This window comes from Falco peregrinus, chromosome 6 (genome assembly GCF_023634155.1).
Source record: "Falco peregrinus isolate bFalPer1 chromosome 6, bFalPer1.pri, whole genome shotgun sequence".
NCBI lineage: Eukaryota > Metazoa > Chordata > Aves > Falconiformes > Falconidae > Falco > Falco peregrinus.
The window spans coordinates 65446455-65465891 of record NC_073726.1 but is presented as its reverse complement, the minus strand read 5'-3'; the positions used below and the strand labels follow the sequence as shown (position 1 = coordinate 65465891).

The 19437-nt window shown below is 42.2% G+C and overlaps 1 protein-coding gene across 1 annotated transcript in view; it reads right to left on the bottom strand.

The window, feature by feature from the left end:
• TMEM178B (transmembrane protein 178B) overlaps positions 1–19437 on the bottom strand; it is a 236826-nt gene that overhangs the window by 13904 nt on the left and 203485 nt on the right. The window contains exon 3 of the mRNA XM_055808915.1: positions 17522–17659. Coding sequence (XP_055664890.1) covers positions 17522–17659 — 138 coding nt within the window. The remainder of the gene's footprint in view (positions 1–17521; positions 17660–19437) is intronic.

Sequence of the window (19437 nt, the reverse complement as noted above, 5' to 3'; positions counted from 1 at the left end):
TGGCTCTGTTGAAATATACATTTGAAATGTCCTGGCAGATTTTTTCAGATTTTTCTTATATCAAAATCTAAAAACTTTCTTTATATACCCCCCTTTTAAATACCACTGTCAAAATTTTGAAATCCCTCATAAAATTCAGATTCTATCCTCTGCACGTCTCCAGTCTCAGTCTAGGTGCCCTCTGCATTATTGGGGAAATCTTTAAAATATCCTGTTCTTGTTTTCCATCTCTGCAGCAATATTTCATTTCTTCCTGAGAACACTGCAAGGACAGGCTTTATAACTCTGTCAGGTGGTAAGTGTTGTGGAAAGACACATGTATCAGATGAGACTGAACCTTAGCCCACCCAGATGAGTCTAATTTTGATCTTTGGCCTCCAGCTTCATCAAAGCTAAACTCTGAGTTCCTGAAATGTCACAGTTGCCACCCACACACCAAATAATGGATAGCTACAGACACTACGCACCTGTCTCAAGAGATAACAACTAAAGTCAACCTAAAGTTATTAGTTTATTTTTCCTCTCTAATTCCTCTGTATGTGGGCCTCCCTGGATCTCCTGGAGAGCCCTGGGCACAGAAGGCAACCTACAGGACGTGCTGAAGTAACACGTGTGGTCAGTCCCATGTGTTGTCCTGCTGTTCATGCACAGGTCAGTAGCGTGCTGTGTGTGCCACCTGTGCAGCACATCCTGCATCTGTGCACTAGCAGCTGCTAGGGAGGAATCTCCTACTCTTCCTGGTCCCATCCCTAAGAAAGCATAATCCTCCAAAGCACTTACAGCCAGCCTGGTTTTAGTGTCAAGCTCTGGTGCCCTTACCTCCTACTCCTTTCTGCCCCTGCTCCTGCTTCTCTCCTTCAACACTTTTCCAGTTGTTTCTCTGCTTCTTTGATCTTTCTAGTTGCAGTTGCATTGAAGAAATGGATTTTACACTCCCCACTCCAAAGACACAGGTAAGATTATGTGGTGAATTCACCGGGAATTAGGCTCAGACACTGGGGGCATTTGTAGGAATGTATATACACCACCATACCCACCTCCTTTACTTAGTAGGAACGTCACACAGGTGTAGAATCTGCAGGCAAATCTCTATCAGGGACCTGCTGTGAGACCACCATCATGGCCCCCTCTCTGTTCCCTCTTCTGATCACTGCTTTGTCTATTTGGACTGTCTTTACTCCAATGTCTTGTGGAGTCCTGCTCTTAGATCGTCTCTGTTGAAAAGGTCAGGGAATAAGTGAACTCTGGGTGCCTCCCCTAATGTTATATATAGCTGTCAGATGCCCCAAGTTATTCGTAAGTACTCATATTATGGTAGTGCCGCAGGGAACCCCTGAGGACCAGCAAGCTGCTGCAGTAGGTACTTATGCCTATTTAAATAAAAAAAAAGCCTTCTTGCCTCTCACTAGCACCCAATTAGTCTATAATCAGTGCTCTGGACTTTTGCAAAAGCCTTGCGAGATCCCAGGTTCTGGAGCTGTCTTCAGAGATGCCCTATGCTACTTCAAAGCACAAAGCAGGATAAATGGGGAAGTCTCCCTCACAGAATCCTTTCCTCAAAAATCAGGCGGTTTGATTAGAAACCACAAACTCCTTTCCATGTTTCACTATATTACTTAGGTTATCCAGTAACATCAAGGTATCTGGCAAGAGTGCGGTTGTTCTCTTTGTGACACATCTACATGACTAGTACAGTGTGGGATCGGGGAAAAAAAGGATCCATTAGAGCCACTGTCCTCTGAACCACGTTCTGTGGCTCATTTCAAATGGCTGTGGATAGAAAATGACATGAAAGGCCTTTCTTTGCTAGCAAGAACATGATAATTTCAGTTCTTTTTGAAATACAAGATCGTTAAAAGAGGTGGGTGGGAAAATCTGTGTGGCCAGACTGAAGCTGCATTTTCTAAGTACAAAAGGGAAGGAAATAACTTTGGATTTCAAATACTCCCTGTGATTTCACACTTTGTCTTCGCTGTTTTGATCACAAGCTCTTCAATGCAGCAAGTGTTGCTTACTCTTTGTACTTGAGCAGTGCCCAATACACTGGCACTCCACCTTGCTGGGGGTATTCTGCCCCATAGCAAATGAACAATAAAGAAGAACGAGTAACCACAACAGAGAATAAAACAAATCATGAGCATGAGACCTCTTTAAAAAAAGGATGTCCCCTTCCTGCCCCTTCGGTGGAGAATGTGCTAATCCCACGACACAAATGATGACTGCCATGCACAACGTTAGCAGATGCATAGCACAGTCCCGAGTCAGTCACCCCCCTGTGCTTCTGCAAGATGTCTTGTATGGTACAGGTTTATCAGCCTCCCTTGTGCTATTCATTACAGACACAAAAAATGCCATTTTATACCACCTGGAGGAATCTTTATGGCCATTATACGAGTCCTATGTGTTGTCTGTATTCAGCCAAGCAAGAAGTTCCCACTTGCAGTTAATATGGTCTCTCACCAGGAGGGTTACTGAGTACAGTTACTACCTCATGACTGTTTGCTTTTCCTCATGAACTGGCAACAAAAAGGATCATCCTTGCATAGTGCACTATTGTTGGCTACCATAGTGAAAGAGTCATGGGTGGAAGGGATGCAGAGACTGAGCTTACACTTCAAAGTGTAGCCTCTGCTGGTCCAGGGAAGACGTGAGGCTGGGATGGCAGGGGGAGGAAGGCTATCACTCCTGCCTGCACTATGGACACAGCGCTTCAGAGCCAGCAGGACTAGCAAGTCAAGCATTCCCAACCCTGAGATTCCATTCCTCCCCAGAAAATAAACTGATCCCTTATTCACTTTCCTGGCAGGTTCTTGCCATCAGTGAGGTGCCCCCTACACAGGTACTAATGCCCCACATCCCCAGGCAGCTGCCACAATACAAACTTTAAAACACTTCCCTTAACTGGCCCAAGAAGATGAACAGACCTGAAGTCTGGTGGGTCCAGCCATGGCACTGGCACACAGAATGTGAAGGACAGGTGGTAATAAGAGACCAACAGGAATGTGCTGGTATGCGAGCTAGATGGGGGAGATAAAGACCTCCTCCTTCAGCAGCTGGGGAGAGCAGAATGCGCAAAGTTCTTTGTGCTGGGATTTACACGTTGTCATCCTAAGTGAAACACTAATGAATGAGACAAGGCAACAGTGGTGGTTTTGACAAAGAAAATTCATGTGTCACTGCAAAATGCTTCAGTCAGGTGAGAGATTAAATTTCATGTAAAGCTGTGTTTGTGCCACAGAAAATGCTGTTTGACATGAAGTCAAACCTCTGTCCTGACTGCTTATCAGACAGCTGCCCTTCCTCTTAGGCTGGTTTTGACAGTGCCTGTCCTGCTAACAGGCTGATGATCAACAGTGGTTTGAGCACCTGAGCTATTAAATACCTCATGGCTATCTTGCGCTTTTCCATCTTATATATTACAGAAGAAGAATATTAAACATTACACTGAATGTCTCTTCCATTTAGACCGGAAGTTTGTTTAGGACGGAGATGAACTTATTTGCTATATATGTGAATAAGATCAGGGTACTGCCATCCTTGCTGTGGGGGCAGACACGGTCAGGAGAGGGATAGCTGGGACAGGTAATATTGTTGGTCAAAGCCTAATTCGGTGTGGCTGATGAGTCAGCGCCCTTTGCTGTAGCTGTTGGTAAGCATGATTATATCAAGCAGAGCCATGGGCCTCTGCTGCTAGAAATTTTTTTCTTTTTGGTAAACTCCCTTCTCTTTTCAATCAGCCCAGCTGTGTGAGGGGCTGCAATGCCTCCATTTACAGTTTTCAAGCCTCGCCTCCACAGGAGAGCAGAACTACTTGTGGGTGAACCGATTCAAATACAAACAGGCTCCAACCACTCATACCTAATCTGTTTTAATTTTGCCTAATGCTAGTGCCCCTCTGAATCCTGAACCATGTCAGAAGCCACATCCTTCATCGACAGACCTGGCTCGGCTTCCACAGTGATAGAGCTTGAGGGATTTTCCAGGGTCCACAGTGTTTTGTGAGACAAGAATTGCTACCTTTCTTAGATATACTGCAAACAAAGGTGAGCCTTGGTGGTTTTGGTGCACAAACAGACCCTGCTAGCATGAACTTCATCTAAACATTCTCATCCCTAATATTAGAGATGATTTGAAGTCAAGGGAAATCCAAAAAGCTAGTAAAAAATGATCTTGGCACCAAGTCAGCCTCTGAGACCCTCCTCTCTACAAATCATTTTTCTCATTATTTGGAAAACATTTCTTCCACAGGTGATGGAATGACACTTGCTCTCTCCCCTCTACAACAGGCAAAAATGACTCACAAACTGTGCTGTCAGATGTACAAGTAAACAAACCAAAACCCCCTGATTTTTCTCCCTTTCTTGGTTTTAGTGGTTCCCCTTCCTGCCCCACGGCCCCCCCCCCCCCCAAGAGAAATACCAAGTATTACTTACAAGCACTAGTAGATAAAAAAAAGAAACACAAAGGTATGGATTTAAAGATGTCCTCTGAAACCACACAATTCTCAAATAAATGCAAATCTCCACCTTTTAAAGTATTTCTAGTAGCTGCTATTGATGGCAATTTGTGGCCACTAATGTATTTGGAAGAAGTGCTTTAATTATCATCAGTTTTTTATTATAGGGTTATGGGGGAAAAATCTCACAAGTGAAACAATATTATCTTTACTTTCTCTCTGCCCTACTAGCTTTTACTATTTTCAAGGTACATCAAACAAACAAATAAAATGAGGTCTGTACATCAAACAAACAAATAAAATGAGGTCTGACCCTAAAGTGGAGTGTGTACCATTAGCTATTTAAATTATATCACAATCAAATGAAATTATTAAAGAATAAACTGAATTCCCTCCCTACACAGTGATGACAAAAGCCTTTTGGAGGGAGCAGCTTTGCAGTAAACTCCTTCTGTGCACGGATTAAACGCCTCAGCAGCACGCAGCTCTTGAGAACACTTTATTGCTCTGTGCATACATGCATAGAATATAAATTATTGCTTAATTATGTACTGTACCAGCAGAAGCAGCTTGCAGCATCACCAGTAGGTTGCAGAATAGCAAGGGGTTTACTGTAAAATTGTCCTTATAAAAAAAGCCAAGATGGAAAGAGAAGTCTGACTGGGTGATGGAGATTTAGTGCAGTGTCCTTGTGAGACCACATACCCACCTGGGTTGGAACTTAATGCATTTTTATTTCATACCATGAGCCAGAGTACACTGCAGAGTCTACAGTGGTGCTATGATACTACATTACAGCCACTGTCAGAATGCGATTTGCATTTGGCCTTTGGCCTCCTACCTCAAAATGTACCAGCGGCATCCACACCACAGCAGAGCTGTGCGCCCACTGTGTGTTACTTCAGCGGCGGTGCCTGTCTTTGAATTGCCACTGCACAAGCCGTAATATGTTATGGCAACAGAGGACTATGTATCCTCTTTCGCAACTGCCAAACACTGAATGGGTACCACCCTCAGGCTCATGTAAATCAGTATATGGAACAGTACTACAGCAGCTGAGGGCTGATCTCCACTTTGCCGTGCTGATACAACTGTCAGGCTGTATTGCACATTATAGTACCCTGCAGATTTGCACATGGTGACATTTCTGCTACCACATCCCATGGTGCATGGGACTGCACTGGGAGTGGATACCCATGCTGTGCACTACAGCAGCCACTGAGCACCAGCTACGAGCAGGCACCATCTGAATTTATGAGTTAGCATGCAAGGCAAACCCAACACAACTTAGCTAAAGGCATGTTATTTTGATAAAATGGACTAGTGAGAAATTGGAGAGTTGATCAAAAACTGAGTTGAATAACTCTGATTATTTTAGCAATGGTGATTCCTATGACCCACCCAAAATAACCTAGAAATAATAAAGTGACTTGACTATAGCCATCAAGCAAACATAATGTCTCATCAACTTGCAGCCACAACAGAGGAGGCAGCAAAAATTGTGCCAGTTGTAGTAGTGGTGTGTGATTCGGTATTTTACTGGGAGCAGAAGGGAAAGGAAGAGGATCTCTTAATGTCAAAATGAAGAAACATCCTAATCAATGCTTAGTGAAACTATCCCATCCTTGTGCTGGCAAGCATGATGCTTGGCAACATGGGGAGTCTACCAGCAGGTTTCTTGTATCCCCTGAAGTATGAACCTCCCAGGATGGCCCAGGAAGAGGCTAAAAGATTAAATGGAAAAGGGCACTGGAGATCTGAGCAAACTCGAGTGACTCTGTCACATCTCAGGTTTACCAGATGACAAGACACAGAAGTTTAATACCAAACTGTACCTCAGGCAGGTGCTTCCCAGCCTAGGCATTGCCAGGGCTGAAGAGAAACCTGTGCAGTCAGGTTGGGTTTGCCTTGCCACAGGACATCTCCCATAGCGTGGGGAATCCGCGCACCACATTTGGTCTTTAAGCAGCCAGGTTATTCTGCCTCTTTCTGTGTAAGGTCTTTTTCTTCTAGTCAAAAATTGAACCTTTCTCAGAAGAAACCTCAGAAGGCTTGTGGAATCTTTCTTTTATAGGAAACATTAAATGCTGAAAAGTCTTCAGACAGATGTTCTTCAAGACAAGTGAAACTGGAGAACAGACACAGCACAAACAAACTCAGTGTAGCCTTCTTCCATGTTGCCTAGTGTGTGCTACACTCTTAGAGGGAATACTTTCAGGGCTGAAAGGGTAGAGTTATTCGCATGCCTTTTTAATCCTTTTGTTCGCTGAAGGCACTGCTAAAGGAGCCATTGGGAGCTCTGGGTGCTGGTGATGGCTACTTGATTTGGATATTTTCCCCTACAGGTGCTGGAGAGAAGCCTATCCATTGCATTTTTCAAGTGACCAGAAGACTCTGTGGTTGTACAGCTTTCAGTTGTTTGTACTGAATGTGAACTGAGGATCTTTGCTTGCAAAAGGCTTTAGGCTGTACTACTGTTTTCCTAAGCTAACCTGCCAGGAAAATAAAAACTCTTTCTGTATGGGCTGAGTGATACAGTTACTGAGATAAAATAGCCAGAAATCAAAATAAGATGTAACTGTCTTGTCAACAAGAACCACTTGGTGCAGGCCACCTCTATGAAGTTTACATCATTCACATGAAAGCTTGTGAGCAACAGACTACCCTGACCCTGTACTGCCTTGAAGGATCACATGCTGAAATCTTTTCTGTTGCAGAAGAAATATCTCTTCTGCCTCTGTAGCCCACACAAGTACATCGGCATGACTTGGCATGACTCATCTCTGTATCCCCTGGAAGAGCCAGGTTGAGCAGAAGTGAGGAAGGCCCCACTCATCTAGTTTCTGCCAGCTCTAGCTGCTTTTTCTATGGAATTTTAAGTGGCCAGTTGGACTCTGTCCAGGCAGATTAGACGAAGAACGCATAGCAGTGACTTGTCCAAAGGGAATGTTGTTTCTCTAAGTTGACCACCAGAGGAGCCAAGAAGGTGAATCTAAACCTTGCTTCAGCCTTTGCAATTAACAAGATCTGCCACACAGAGAAATTTTCTCCCCTTCCTCTCTGTAAAGAATTCTTTCTGTCTAGCAAATCGTGCCAGTATTACTCTTCCTTCTGTTGCATGTACAGTCTTCTTTCCTCTTTGATGCCAACATCAGGCATGCAAACAACTCTGCAAACATTTTTTTTTAAAATAAAAATCAACCCAAGAATAAATGCCAGTTTTGTTTTCATTTTCTTCGTTTGGCCTTGATGTGTCTTGCCACTGGAATTCAGAAGCCAGCAACAGTGGCTGGTGATATTATTAAAGGATAAGGAATGACCACAGAATTTTAAAATACACGTAACAAGTTTTCCACAGCTGTGGGTGGGAGTCTTGTATTTCTATTGGATCTGTCTCCTCTACTTTTCTTCTACTTGAATTCACCTTCTGTCAGCCCCCCAAAGACCTACTGACATCCCTGAGAAGCAAACTAGATTACATACCCTTCATAGACTATGCTACGTTTTCTGTTCTCGTAACTCTAGAAGGTACTGATGCTTCTGTCAGTACCTCCCATCCTGGTAAGGGAGAAATTACAAGTCAGTATAGCTGACTTTAAGTGAACACACAGAGGAATATGAACAGTTCTTTTTGCTGAAAAGCCAGAGCAAGCTGACTCTTAATTTACTGTATGCCAAGTTCAGGGAGACTGATTTAAGACTGAAAAACAATGAGTTTATAGGTACATATACACTGCTTGCCTTGTCTTTTCTCCAGACAATAAGATCTCTGCACTTCATTATGAAGCCCTTCCTCTCCTCCTAAATGCCAGTGCTCTTCTGTGTTCAGGTACAAGGTTGTCACTGGAATTGCTTGTGTTGGTATTTCTCCCCCCAGCATTCAAGTGCACATATAGAAGCATCAGAAATGAGCCACACACACACACACACAAAAAAAATCCAACACATTTGAAGGTTGACTTTGAAGTCAGCTGATAATGTTTCCATGGAGATCAAATGCTATGGAGTTGACAATGAATTCTCTCATTGTGCCTTTCCTTCCAGGAAAAGAGAAAAAACCCAACCACTTCTAAATGACTACATCCTGCAGTACAGCTGTGCTTTTGATTTGAAAAAAAAAACATTTCTGTATCCCAGCGCCATTCTCTTAAGGAGGTGTTAACTCTTAGTTCCTGGGTTTTCAGGGCTAGGTCATCCAGTACTGACCTAAAGAATCAGCTAAATTCTTGAGGTACTGGAAAAAAATAGTATCTAATGAGAATAGTGAGAAGGACATAACTCTGCTTTTGAACTTATGCTCTAAGAGATGCAAAGATGGGTGTTATGATTCCCCTTGAGGAGTACTGTAACTCAAGATTATAAAAGAGCATTTCAGTGGCTGGTACGCAGTGACACACGGGTGCCTGTACAGTGAAAGTAGGCGATCTTTCGTATTTCCAGAGACTCCTATTTCCTTTTCACAATGGGTGCCAGCATTAATAAATAAATAAATGCAAAATGTGTTCTCAGTGCACCAGTAAGCATAGAGAAGTACTAGAAGTAAAGACATAGCACGCTACCCTAGCTCTGCCTTTTAAGTATAATGTATTGTGAACCTTGTCATGCTGTCAGCTGGGCAACTGCTTTCTACATTGGAAATGTTAAACAGGCCACCTTGGCATCATATTAAAACCTCAAAAAATGGCAAGGGGGAGTGTATGTCTGCGTGGATGATTTCCTAATGTTTTGGGGTTTGGTTTTTTTTGAGTGAAAATAGGAAATTAGATAACATTCAAAAGGAAAGTGATACCAGTTTCTAAAGGTTGATTACTGTTGGTCAGTCAGTCAGGATGAAGAAGCACCTCCAGTCCTATCTACGTATGCAGACTGGATGTATATATGTCTAGTGGATCTATGTCCATATACGTGTATCAGGACATGCATGCATCCATCAGTGTTGAGGTTTTGAAATACGTAAGAAAAGAAGGGCCACTCTTTAGGCCCCAGAAAGATAGCCTAAAATGGGAGCAAGGAACATGATCTGCAACCCCACGAGGGATACTGCAATCTGTGCAGGAGAGAGCTGTTTGAACAGAGGGACTGAGACATCTGTAAGTGATGAAAAAGGTCATTTATAAAAACAGGCTAGCTCTTATTACCTTAATATGCATGCACTTGGTCTTGTTGTGTTGCCGTCTGATGGGCACTAAGGCACAAAGCCTGCATGGCTGCTCTGAGCTCTGGGTCTCATCACAGGTCCATAAAGACCTCCGTCAGCTCCTTTTCTGCCTTCCACAACACCCTTGTAATTTGTTTGAGGGTTTTAAACAATCAAGAGCCTTAGAGAGGTTTAAACATTTAAAACCCATTAACACTGTGCATTAACTCAAGTTCATTCCAATTCGAGGCCTGAAATCACTTTAAAGCATAATGCAAAATGTAACCAAAAGTGCAAGTAAGAACAAGAGTGTATGTGTGTGGTGTGGGAGGCATGGCAGAGAGGGCACTGACCTTGTCACACTGAGGCTTTTTTCAAAGACTTTCATAACCAATTTATGGCACCTCTTGATACAAACCAGCCTTTGTCTCCATCTGGAGGTCAATCTGCATAAATAAATTCTTACAGTGGTCTGCAAGGAGTTTTGCTGAATTCTTAAGTTCTTCTGCAGTCATCACTAATTTAGTATCTCCTGTAGGATCAAAACTTGATCAGCATCTCACCGTTTCCAGTAATCTAACTTTTTTTGATTTATAAATACTTTCCAAACTGACAAAAGGTATTATGCCTTTGTGAAAACTGTATTTATGCCAAGCTTCACAGCTCAGATAACCGCTGCTTATTGTAGACTTCTGTTTTTATAAAGGTGATGTGCTTTTCCTTAAGATCTGTATGCATACACTTGTGCACACCCATATGCATTTGCCTTTCCATATAAAGAAAGATTTTATGTAAACTCTCTAATGCTATTCCTTTTGGGAAAGAAGCAAAAGAAACTGGATTTTCAAAGAATGTTATGGAAAAGGAAAAAAAATAAATATGAACACAGAAAGTATTTTCCAACTTCCATGTCACCACAAGTGAACATCCTGAAGAATGGGTAGAGGCCTTGATTATTGATGAGAAATAGAAATCCTAGGTGCCCTGTTTGACACACTGTATTTCTAAATGAACACCGAAGAATGTCTTTCACTTTCTCTTTTTGTTTATCTTTCTTTTTGCCTCCTCTTGGCAGCTGCTATGCAAGTACTTTGTAACTGCCTAGGAGATGTCAATCACAGAGCTTTGCCTTACACTTGCTGTATTAAATTGCTCCATTTTTGTTTCCTAAATTATTCAGCAGTGGAGTGATTATTTTGAGATGGCAGGACCACAGTTGTGTAGAATAAACACTCTTATTTGCTACCGCTATGTGCTATTTTCAAAGTACAGTGAGTTAAATTTGGGACTCAAATGACTCAACAGCTGGTAACGATCCATGGCTGCAAATACACAGATGCCTCAGTTGTCATCTACTAACATATGCACAGCACAGGCGAAGCAAGCACAGCACACAGGCTTGGGGAGTTTGAAGACCAGACTGTCCATGGAGGTGGGGAGTGACAGAGGATACAGACGTGTGCAGCACATCTGTACTGACAAATGTGCCACATGGGCTCCCAAGCCCTATTTTGAGGTCCCACTTTCTGATGGGGTTTGCATCCCCCAGTATCAGCCTTGTCGTCAGCTCCTGGCCACAGCAAGTAGTGGTCTGGCAGCTGCTGGGCTCTAGCAGACACTGGCACGAAGCCCTGAGTGTGTCCTTGTCCCCCCCGGCACCTTGTGACAGACCTGTGTGAAACGTGGCACGGATGGGGTGGGAGAAGGTGACCACGTGTAAATGGTCAGTTCATCCTCCGGCTGCAGGGCTAATAAAGCAGTTGGTTGACTTACCCCTGGACTGAAGGAAGGAATATTTTGGAACTACTTCTGAGAAGGGAGAAGGATGGAAATTATTTATAAAAGGTTGTTTCTCCCTGGATTAGACTATGAAAGCAGAATGTACTCATACATTCTAAGTGGGTTGTTCTTTATTTCTTTAATAAACATCCTTTCTTGTGTATCTGAAATAAAGCATTAAATTGTGCCAGCACACCTGCATAACTTGAAGTTTTCTTCCCTCTCACACATCTTTCCTGCCTGCTTATCTCTGCTACAGCAGCCAGCACTGGAAAGAATAGGTGTTCACTTCTGCTGTGGGAAAAGGTTTGAAGCTTTTGTAACCCTGACCTAACTCCTGTGAGTATGGATGAGCTGCAAAGAGGAATGTTTCCACAGCACTCTTAGGTGGGTCAGAAGAAACCCAAATCACCAGCAGAAGTGGGCTGGCAAATGGTGCTCAAATCCCCCAGACTGGCAGAGCATCACTGGAGAGGAGAGAGGAGGAGAGGATGAAAGAAATTCCTGATGTTTCTGAAAGTAAATGCTAGGGCAGAAAATCAGAGGGAAAACTCCATAGCACTGCTGTATGTGTGCAGCAAGACTTCCAGGCCTTTAAGCGCCAGTAAAAAAAAAGTATTTCAGACTCCCGAGCAAAGCCTCAAGCCCAGTATTTCATGCAAAAATGTCACTAGGCAAAGACAAGAAATGAGCTGCTATGTGAGACTACAGATCATTTTATTACAGATCTGCATGGTGAAGCTAAATCACATGAATAAGGGCATTTAGCAGCTGGAATAATTTTCAAATAGACTAATTAGAGACTGAATTATTAATGGTAAAATTTATAATTGGCTCAAAGCAAGGTTACAGCAAGAAACATGCTTGACTTTGCAAAGAGTAATGAATATTTGCAAGGCTAGTAAAATTACATGCTTCTCTAAGGAAACTTAGCAAATGGGGAAAAAACCCTAAAGTGATCCTAAAGTGCATGTCACAAGACAAAACTGGCAGAGACCAGATAAGAGTGAAGAGAACAGGTAAAACAGTAAACAAGCGCAGAGATGATTTATCGCATTTATTTGCAGTAAATTTGGAACAAAATAAGACAATGCAGAAGTCTCTCCCTGAAGGGCTGCCTTGTTAGGCATGCAGTAAAACCGCTAACTATTTCACTGGAATGTGTTCTCAGTACAAATTACAGACTTACAAGAGGAAAATACATGAATGTGTGGCTGAAGGACAGAACTCTGATAAGGATGATAAAATCTCTTTCTTTGTGGGTCTTTGAATACATCTACAGAGGCAAGTAATGTAGCTTTGGCCAGGGGTGATTTTGTGCTGAAGCAAGCACCAGAACAAGGTATTGGAAATGCCATTTTATATTTCCAGCTGGGACAAGGGACAGCAGTTCAGCAAGGAGGTGTACCAGGTCGGGAAGGGAAGGAGGCAACCGCTGCTAAAGCACTGGAGCATGCCACCACGGGGCGGCCCTGCCACCCCACTTTCCCCAAGCAGGCGCTGATGAGGAGGAAAAAGGTTTTGGGGCATTTAGGTACAAAGTCAGCCCTGTCCTCAAAACTAGAAATAAATCAAGCCACATGATGTTTCGAAACAGCTGACTGAAATTAAATCAGAGCTGAACTGGGAAACAACAGGTTATCAGAGACTGTATTTAAAAGCTGCTTTTGTAAAGCGAGTACAATACCAGAAGGTGTGGTGAGGTTGGGTTTGCACAGCTGTGGAAGGACAATCCACCTAGCAGAATCTGAGGTGCTAAAACAGGAAGATCCTATGAATGAATATGTTGGTCAGCAGGTGGAAAACCCCAATAGTTAGATGGATATCTAGCTTGTCTGCTTATCATGAAACAGAAAATATTCTTGAACAACCCAAAGAACTGATACAGGAATTTGCCTTGGTAGACTTCCAGTGTGGCACTTCATAGCATCTCAACTCGTTGAAACTGGAAGGAAACCTGAAATCTGACCTTGACCTGGCAGTAATATTAGCTGCTGTTGAGGGAGTAAAGACACCAATCAAATGACTTGACAGGTTTGCCATAATAATAAACCCAAACAAGTTAAAGCTTTGAATACATTCAAAAGAACTCAGAGCCAGAAAATGCGAGCACTACTTCCTGGGAACTGATGAGGAGGTCGTGTCTAGACTTCAAAAACCAAAGGCATGGTTTTGGTGCAAGTAAATATAACTTTCATCAAAACACAATGTAAAAAATGCCCCATATGCATTTCCTCAGGTAAATGTTTAACTGAATTCCTTTTAGACTACTACCAAATACTTGATAAGCATGAAAACATCAGGTTTGCCACAGGACTCTGACATTTGGAAGCAGTGTTACAGATGCTTCAAAGGCTCCAGAAATGATTATAAAATTACAAAATTACTGGATGACATGCCCAGTATGGAGCTTTTACTGGTACAAAGATTTTCAATAATTTGCACGTAGAGAAAACGCAAGAAGCTGCAAGATGATGTGCTTGTGGAGTTATGCATAATTTGAGTGTGACCCACTTCTGTAATAGAATTAAACAGTCTCAAATAAGATGCATAAAATGAACTAGTCTTAGTGAAACTTAAAAGCACAATTCCAAATGGAGAAACTCTCAGGAAGCGAAACTCTCCCACCTTGCAGGATAAAATCACACTGACAATACTAAAATGAAACTACAACAGATACTGCAACTTTGGGTACAGGAGGCTATGCAGCAGTACCATTATGCAAAATGAGGTCAAAAATACTAAACATAATTTGCAGTATCCATCTGGCTCTGCACAAGATGAGGGACTGAAAAAAATATTCTACTACGGTCAGGCAAATGCTGTTGTTCAAGATAAGGAATCCAAGTACAAATTCTACAATAAATACAGAAAAATTTGCAGAACAACTTTGGAAGCCACGAGAGACCTGTGATTGCTGTTGATATAGATACATTTGGACTAATCAAAAAGATGATTTTGTAATAATTTTTTACTTGTTACAAAACATGTTGAATAACAGTGTAAATCACAGTTTATACGTCCTGGATTCCAGATGAGCTAATACCAGATAACGGCCTGCATTTCACAAATTACTTATTTCAGGAATTTGCTTGAGAAATCAGATCAAGCACGCTAAAGCAAGTCCTTATTAGGCACCGCCACATGGGCTAGCAAGGATACTGTTCAGTAAAGATAATAAAAACCCGGAGGTCCAAGGAAACCACGTCTGGTCTTGTTAGATTATCATAGCACATTTCCCAGTGCTCCACTGAGATTTCCTGGTCAAAGAATTATGGGCAATAAGGGACAAACCCCATAGATATGGTAAGCCAGGAATGTTTAAGCATTACAGAGGAGCTATTTGTCTAGAAATTAAAACAGAGCAAATGCTACAAACATAGCCAAGACAAGCGGCATTGCAAATGAAAAGGAAAGTTAGATTTCAGGCTGATTATATAGCTACCGTTTTAACACAGTCTGAGTTTTAACTCTCATCTGCAGCGAGGTCAGATGCCATAAGCCTCCCAAAGCATTTTTCCTGTTACTAGGCCAGAGAAAAAGCTAGGCAAAACTAAGAGGCACACTAGCTCCATGCATTTTGAGGACCAGCAGGATGAAATGTAGACAGCATTTACACCATCATAGAAGTAACATCTTTGTATTCAAACTCTGTCCAGGAATAAAAAGGTTCAAATTAAAAGATTCATTGGCTGTAAAAGGAATGACTATGCAACATATGACACAGTCCGAAAACATGGATAGCTACTGACTTTTAGATTAGATGGTCTATTTGTGTATTTTTTTAGCTGACTGCTTCAGTTTGTAGGTGTTACTTTATGCACATATGCTGTTAAAAGAAATCAGGAAAGGTATAGCAGTTGCCACTGACTTGTGCAAAACAAGAAACAGATCAACCTTTTGTAACCCTGATCCACATGTCTCTGCTGGAGCAGAAAATAAGTTTGATCTCCTCCCAACACATCTTTATTAAAAATATCACACATCTTGACAGAATTTGACAGATAAAAAAAATCTAGTGCCTCTCATTTCAATTAGTTTAAGATTCCAACTACTGGACTTTTTTGTCTATGCAAAGAGCATGCTACAATCAGATGACTTCTCCTTGCATAGGTACTTCCACACTGTGTTCCAGTCAATTACAAACCTTCTGTTAAACAGTTTCAAGCAATCGCCTTTTTGCGGCATGCTGTATTTTTCTTCTTTTTCAGACCTTGAGTCATTCTTGCAGCTCTTCTGCAAACATCTCCCAATTTTTCTATGTCCTTCTCCAGTATGGACACCAGATTAGGATGTCCAGAAATAGATGTCCTTTGCCCAGAGATAGCCCCACCTCTGCTCTTATTGCGCATTCCCATCAAAATAGGTACGTTTAGCAGCTGCATTGCACTGAGAGCTCCTGTGCAACTGGATGCTCCCAGCAACCATGATCCCAGAGACCTTTTCAGAGCTGCTGCTTTCTGAGAGGCAGCCTCTCATTCTACGAGGATGACTGACACTTTTTGTTCCCAGTTGCATAACCTTGGATCTGTCTCCGCTGAAATACGTATTGTTTGAGCATACCAAAAGACGGTTTTGTGAGCTATGAGTGACCCATCCCATTATGCATGGTTACACTGAGTCTTGTTTCACCTGAAAACTTTTATCAACCGACTTTCAAATCACTGACAAATAACATTAAGCCAACAAGTAATCTCTGTAGCTGCACTAGAAACTCCCCCATATATGATGAAGATTTCCAGTTAGTAAAGAATTCTTAGCTAATTCCTAATAAAATTGTTTTCTATATTTATTTAGTACAGTCCTAATATTTTAATCTGAATGTTGTACTGTAGTAAATGAAATCCACACAGATACCTGAGTATAATAGAGCAAAATAGGCCCCTGTGCAAACTAAGCTTTTAATTACATAAGAAATACCAAGCTAATCTGGCAGACCCATTGCCCATAAAGTATCGACACCCACAACAAACCATTTACAGACATCTGCATATAGACCAGTGTGTGCTCGCACAAGGTACTGGTAGACTTCAAATGTGTTTTGGGGCACCAAGAGAGCTAATATCTATGTTACCGCACCAACAGCACTGGAACATAAATACTTGTTACCCGAGCACTTAACTCCTCTTCTGGGACTAAAGAAGCTTTCCTGTAATTCATACACTCAGCCGTGTCACACCACAGAACAGGTGAACAGGTGACCACATGCACTATGATCTGCCTGGGAGGCAAAACCCCAGTCGAACAAAAAACACCAGCAGAGAAAAGAGAGAACAGAAATAGTGCTGTTCACTATGAGGCGTTCACCCAGCGCTGTGTTTGGGACTTGACTCTCACATCCTTCATTTCAAGTAACTGCATGTCATGAAACCTGCTGACAGAATCGGATGGCATCTGTAGTAAGAAAGGCTGGAACATTACACGGGAAATGTTGGATGACCTCGAGGGCTGGTGTAGTAGAAAGGGGAAGAAGCTCAAAAGCATAGAGTGCCAGGGCATGTACCTGGGGAGTAATAAACAGAACCTCTGCCATAAATTGGGATATCATCAGTAGGAAATTACAAAGGAGGAGAAAGGCCTGGATGTATTATCCAACTGAAAGACGACTGTGGGTATCTAGTGTGACCCTGCATGAAAAAGGCAAATGTGATAGATACATTAGAGAAAGAAGAGAGACACATAAACTAAAGGTTACATTCAACTCCAAAACAACTGATGGGGAATAAATACATGTTAAAATTTTGAGCACGGTTTCTAGTTACCAAAGTAAAGAGTCCCACTGTGGTGAAACAGGATGTGGTGGGAATAACATCTGCACAATCTTCAGATTTTTATTACTAAATTTATTAAGCTTATTAAGTTCAAGGGTGACAATGTTACTTGCAAAAACAGAGCACTGGACTGAACAACTCAGAAGGCCCTTTCCAGTCCTGTGACTTATGGACACTGTTATGTGACAGAAGTAATGTAACTATGGTTGGGTTATCTTTGATGTCCACCAGAAGGAGCTTGGGATGAAACCAAGTCCAGATCACCTAAAACAACTCTGAAAACATGTTTTCAGCAACTTAGAAAAGAAGGGACATGTGGAAAGAGGAAACATGAAAACAGCGAGGAAAATACATTTCTTCAAACACCAACATCCTTACCTCCCATGAGGAAGAGAAGCCCCGCCACATACTGCATAAGGCCTCGATCCCAACAGCACCCCAGCACCCCAATAATCCATCCGAAGAGGATGATGGCCACAGCCATGCCCATGAAGCCAGCTGTCATCCTACGCAGATCTGCAGTGGGAAAGACAGAAAAACAGTATGTGTGTGAACAGTGAATAATTAGCATCATCAGAAGTTTGTAACAGTCTCAATCCAAAACACTACTGATCTGCAAGGTCTTTAGTGTGTGTTGGCATGGGATGATTTGAGTAAGGATGGTTCAGAGGGAGGACGATCCATAAATTAAGAAACTAGCTTGGGCTGGGGAGAAAGAGCAGGTGACTATTTCACCATACAACAAGGCTCAGTGCAGATGCTCCCAAGTGATTTGTGACAATTTGCTCAGGAATTAAAAGTTGTAAAATGGCCTCAGTGCAATGCTGTACCTAATAGCTCTAGTGTCTGAGTAGCACAGCATCTGTTTAAATCCAGCCTTCTCATCTCCATCCATTACTCTACTGCATCCAGTGGATCCACCTGCTCAAACTGATATACAAAGCAGTCTCTATGCTTTGCTCCAGTGCAGATGTGATGGGGAATCCACCTTGGTTCTGACCCCCTGTATGATCCTGGGCAAGTCATTGAGCCCCTCTGGGCTGTGACTTCCCACGTGTAAGTTGGGCCATGATGCCTTGCTGTCCAGCAATGGTGTGTGTGGAACCCGGTACCTCCAGGATGATGAGGCACACAGATGTTCTGGTGTCAGAGATAATAAATGCACTGCAGATACATGGCTAGGGCATAGGACACTTTATTGTCTTTTCTTGTATCTATATGGTGACCTTGTCAGATGATTTTTGGTGAGGACATTTCTGAGTGCTCTGGGGAGCACTCAGAGTAAGAGGAGGTCAGGGGACTGTAGTGAAGCATTTTGTGCTCTGCAAGTGAGGACTGAGTACATCTGATATGGGTGCATGGGTTTGACCTCTATTTATCTCATAAATAAAGGAAAAAGATGCCCAGGACCTAATGTAAGGAACCCTTAAATTAGACCTGGCTACATCACGTATTTGCCATCTGCAAAAAGAATGGGACTACTGGGATCCTCTGACTCCCTCTGCATGTGCTGGAGGGAAAAAGAAATTTTTCACAGATGTTTTTGATGTGTAATCTGGGCAGGCAGACCACCTGGCAACTGAAATAGCAAGGACTATGAGAGCTAAAGAGCATCTTTACACCCTCAACAGAACAGATGAGGGCATCTTCACTAACATTTGATTGTTCCCTGTCCCCCATCATGCAAGCTTAGAAAGTTTAAGCACTGATATGTCAAGAGTCTATGTGCAGGGAAAATTCCAGCCAAGTCGGTTCTCCAAACATTTGTTTCCCTCCTGAAACATTTTCTTTTAATTTTTTTTTTTTTTTTTTGCATACGAATGATTTCACTTTCTTACAAGAAACAGAATGCTTATGACAGGGGGAGGAAGATTTGAAAACTGTGAATCATCCACCAGTCTCTGTGGCAGCTTTTCTCCTTGGCTGCCCTTTGACTGTTTCTCAATTTCTGTTATTTTTTTACCTTTTTCCCACAGTGGAGCAAAAGGACCACCAATACCAGCAGAGCAGATTCAGTGAAATTTGTGAACAGTGATAAATCAGCATTGTCAGAGACTTACAAAACTCCTTACCCAAAATGCTAAGTGTCTACAAGATCTATAGGTGTGTTGGGACAGAATTATTTGATCCAGTGGAAGGCAGCTTAGTCAGGGCTGTGTTCATTACATCAGTTCTTATGCAAGATTGAGTTGCAGAACTCTATCCCTCCCTTGAAACTATAACCAGTTCCTGTAGATTGACACCGTTTTTTCAAGGAGTCCCTGTGACAATGTAAAGATTACCAGGCCTTCAGC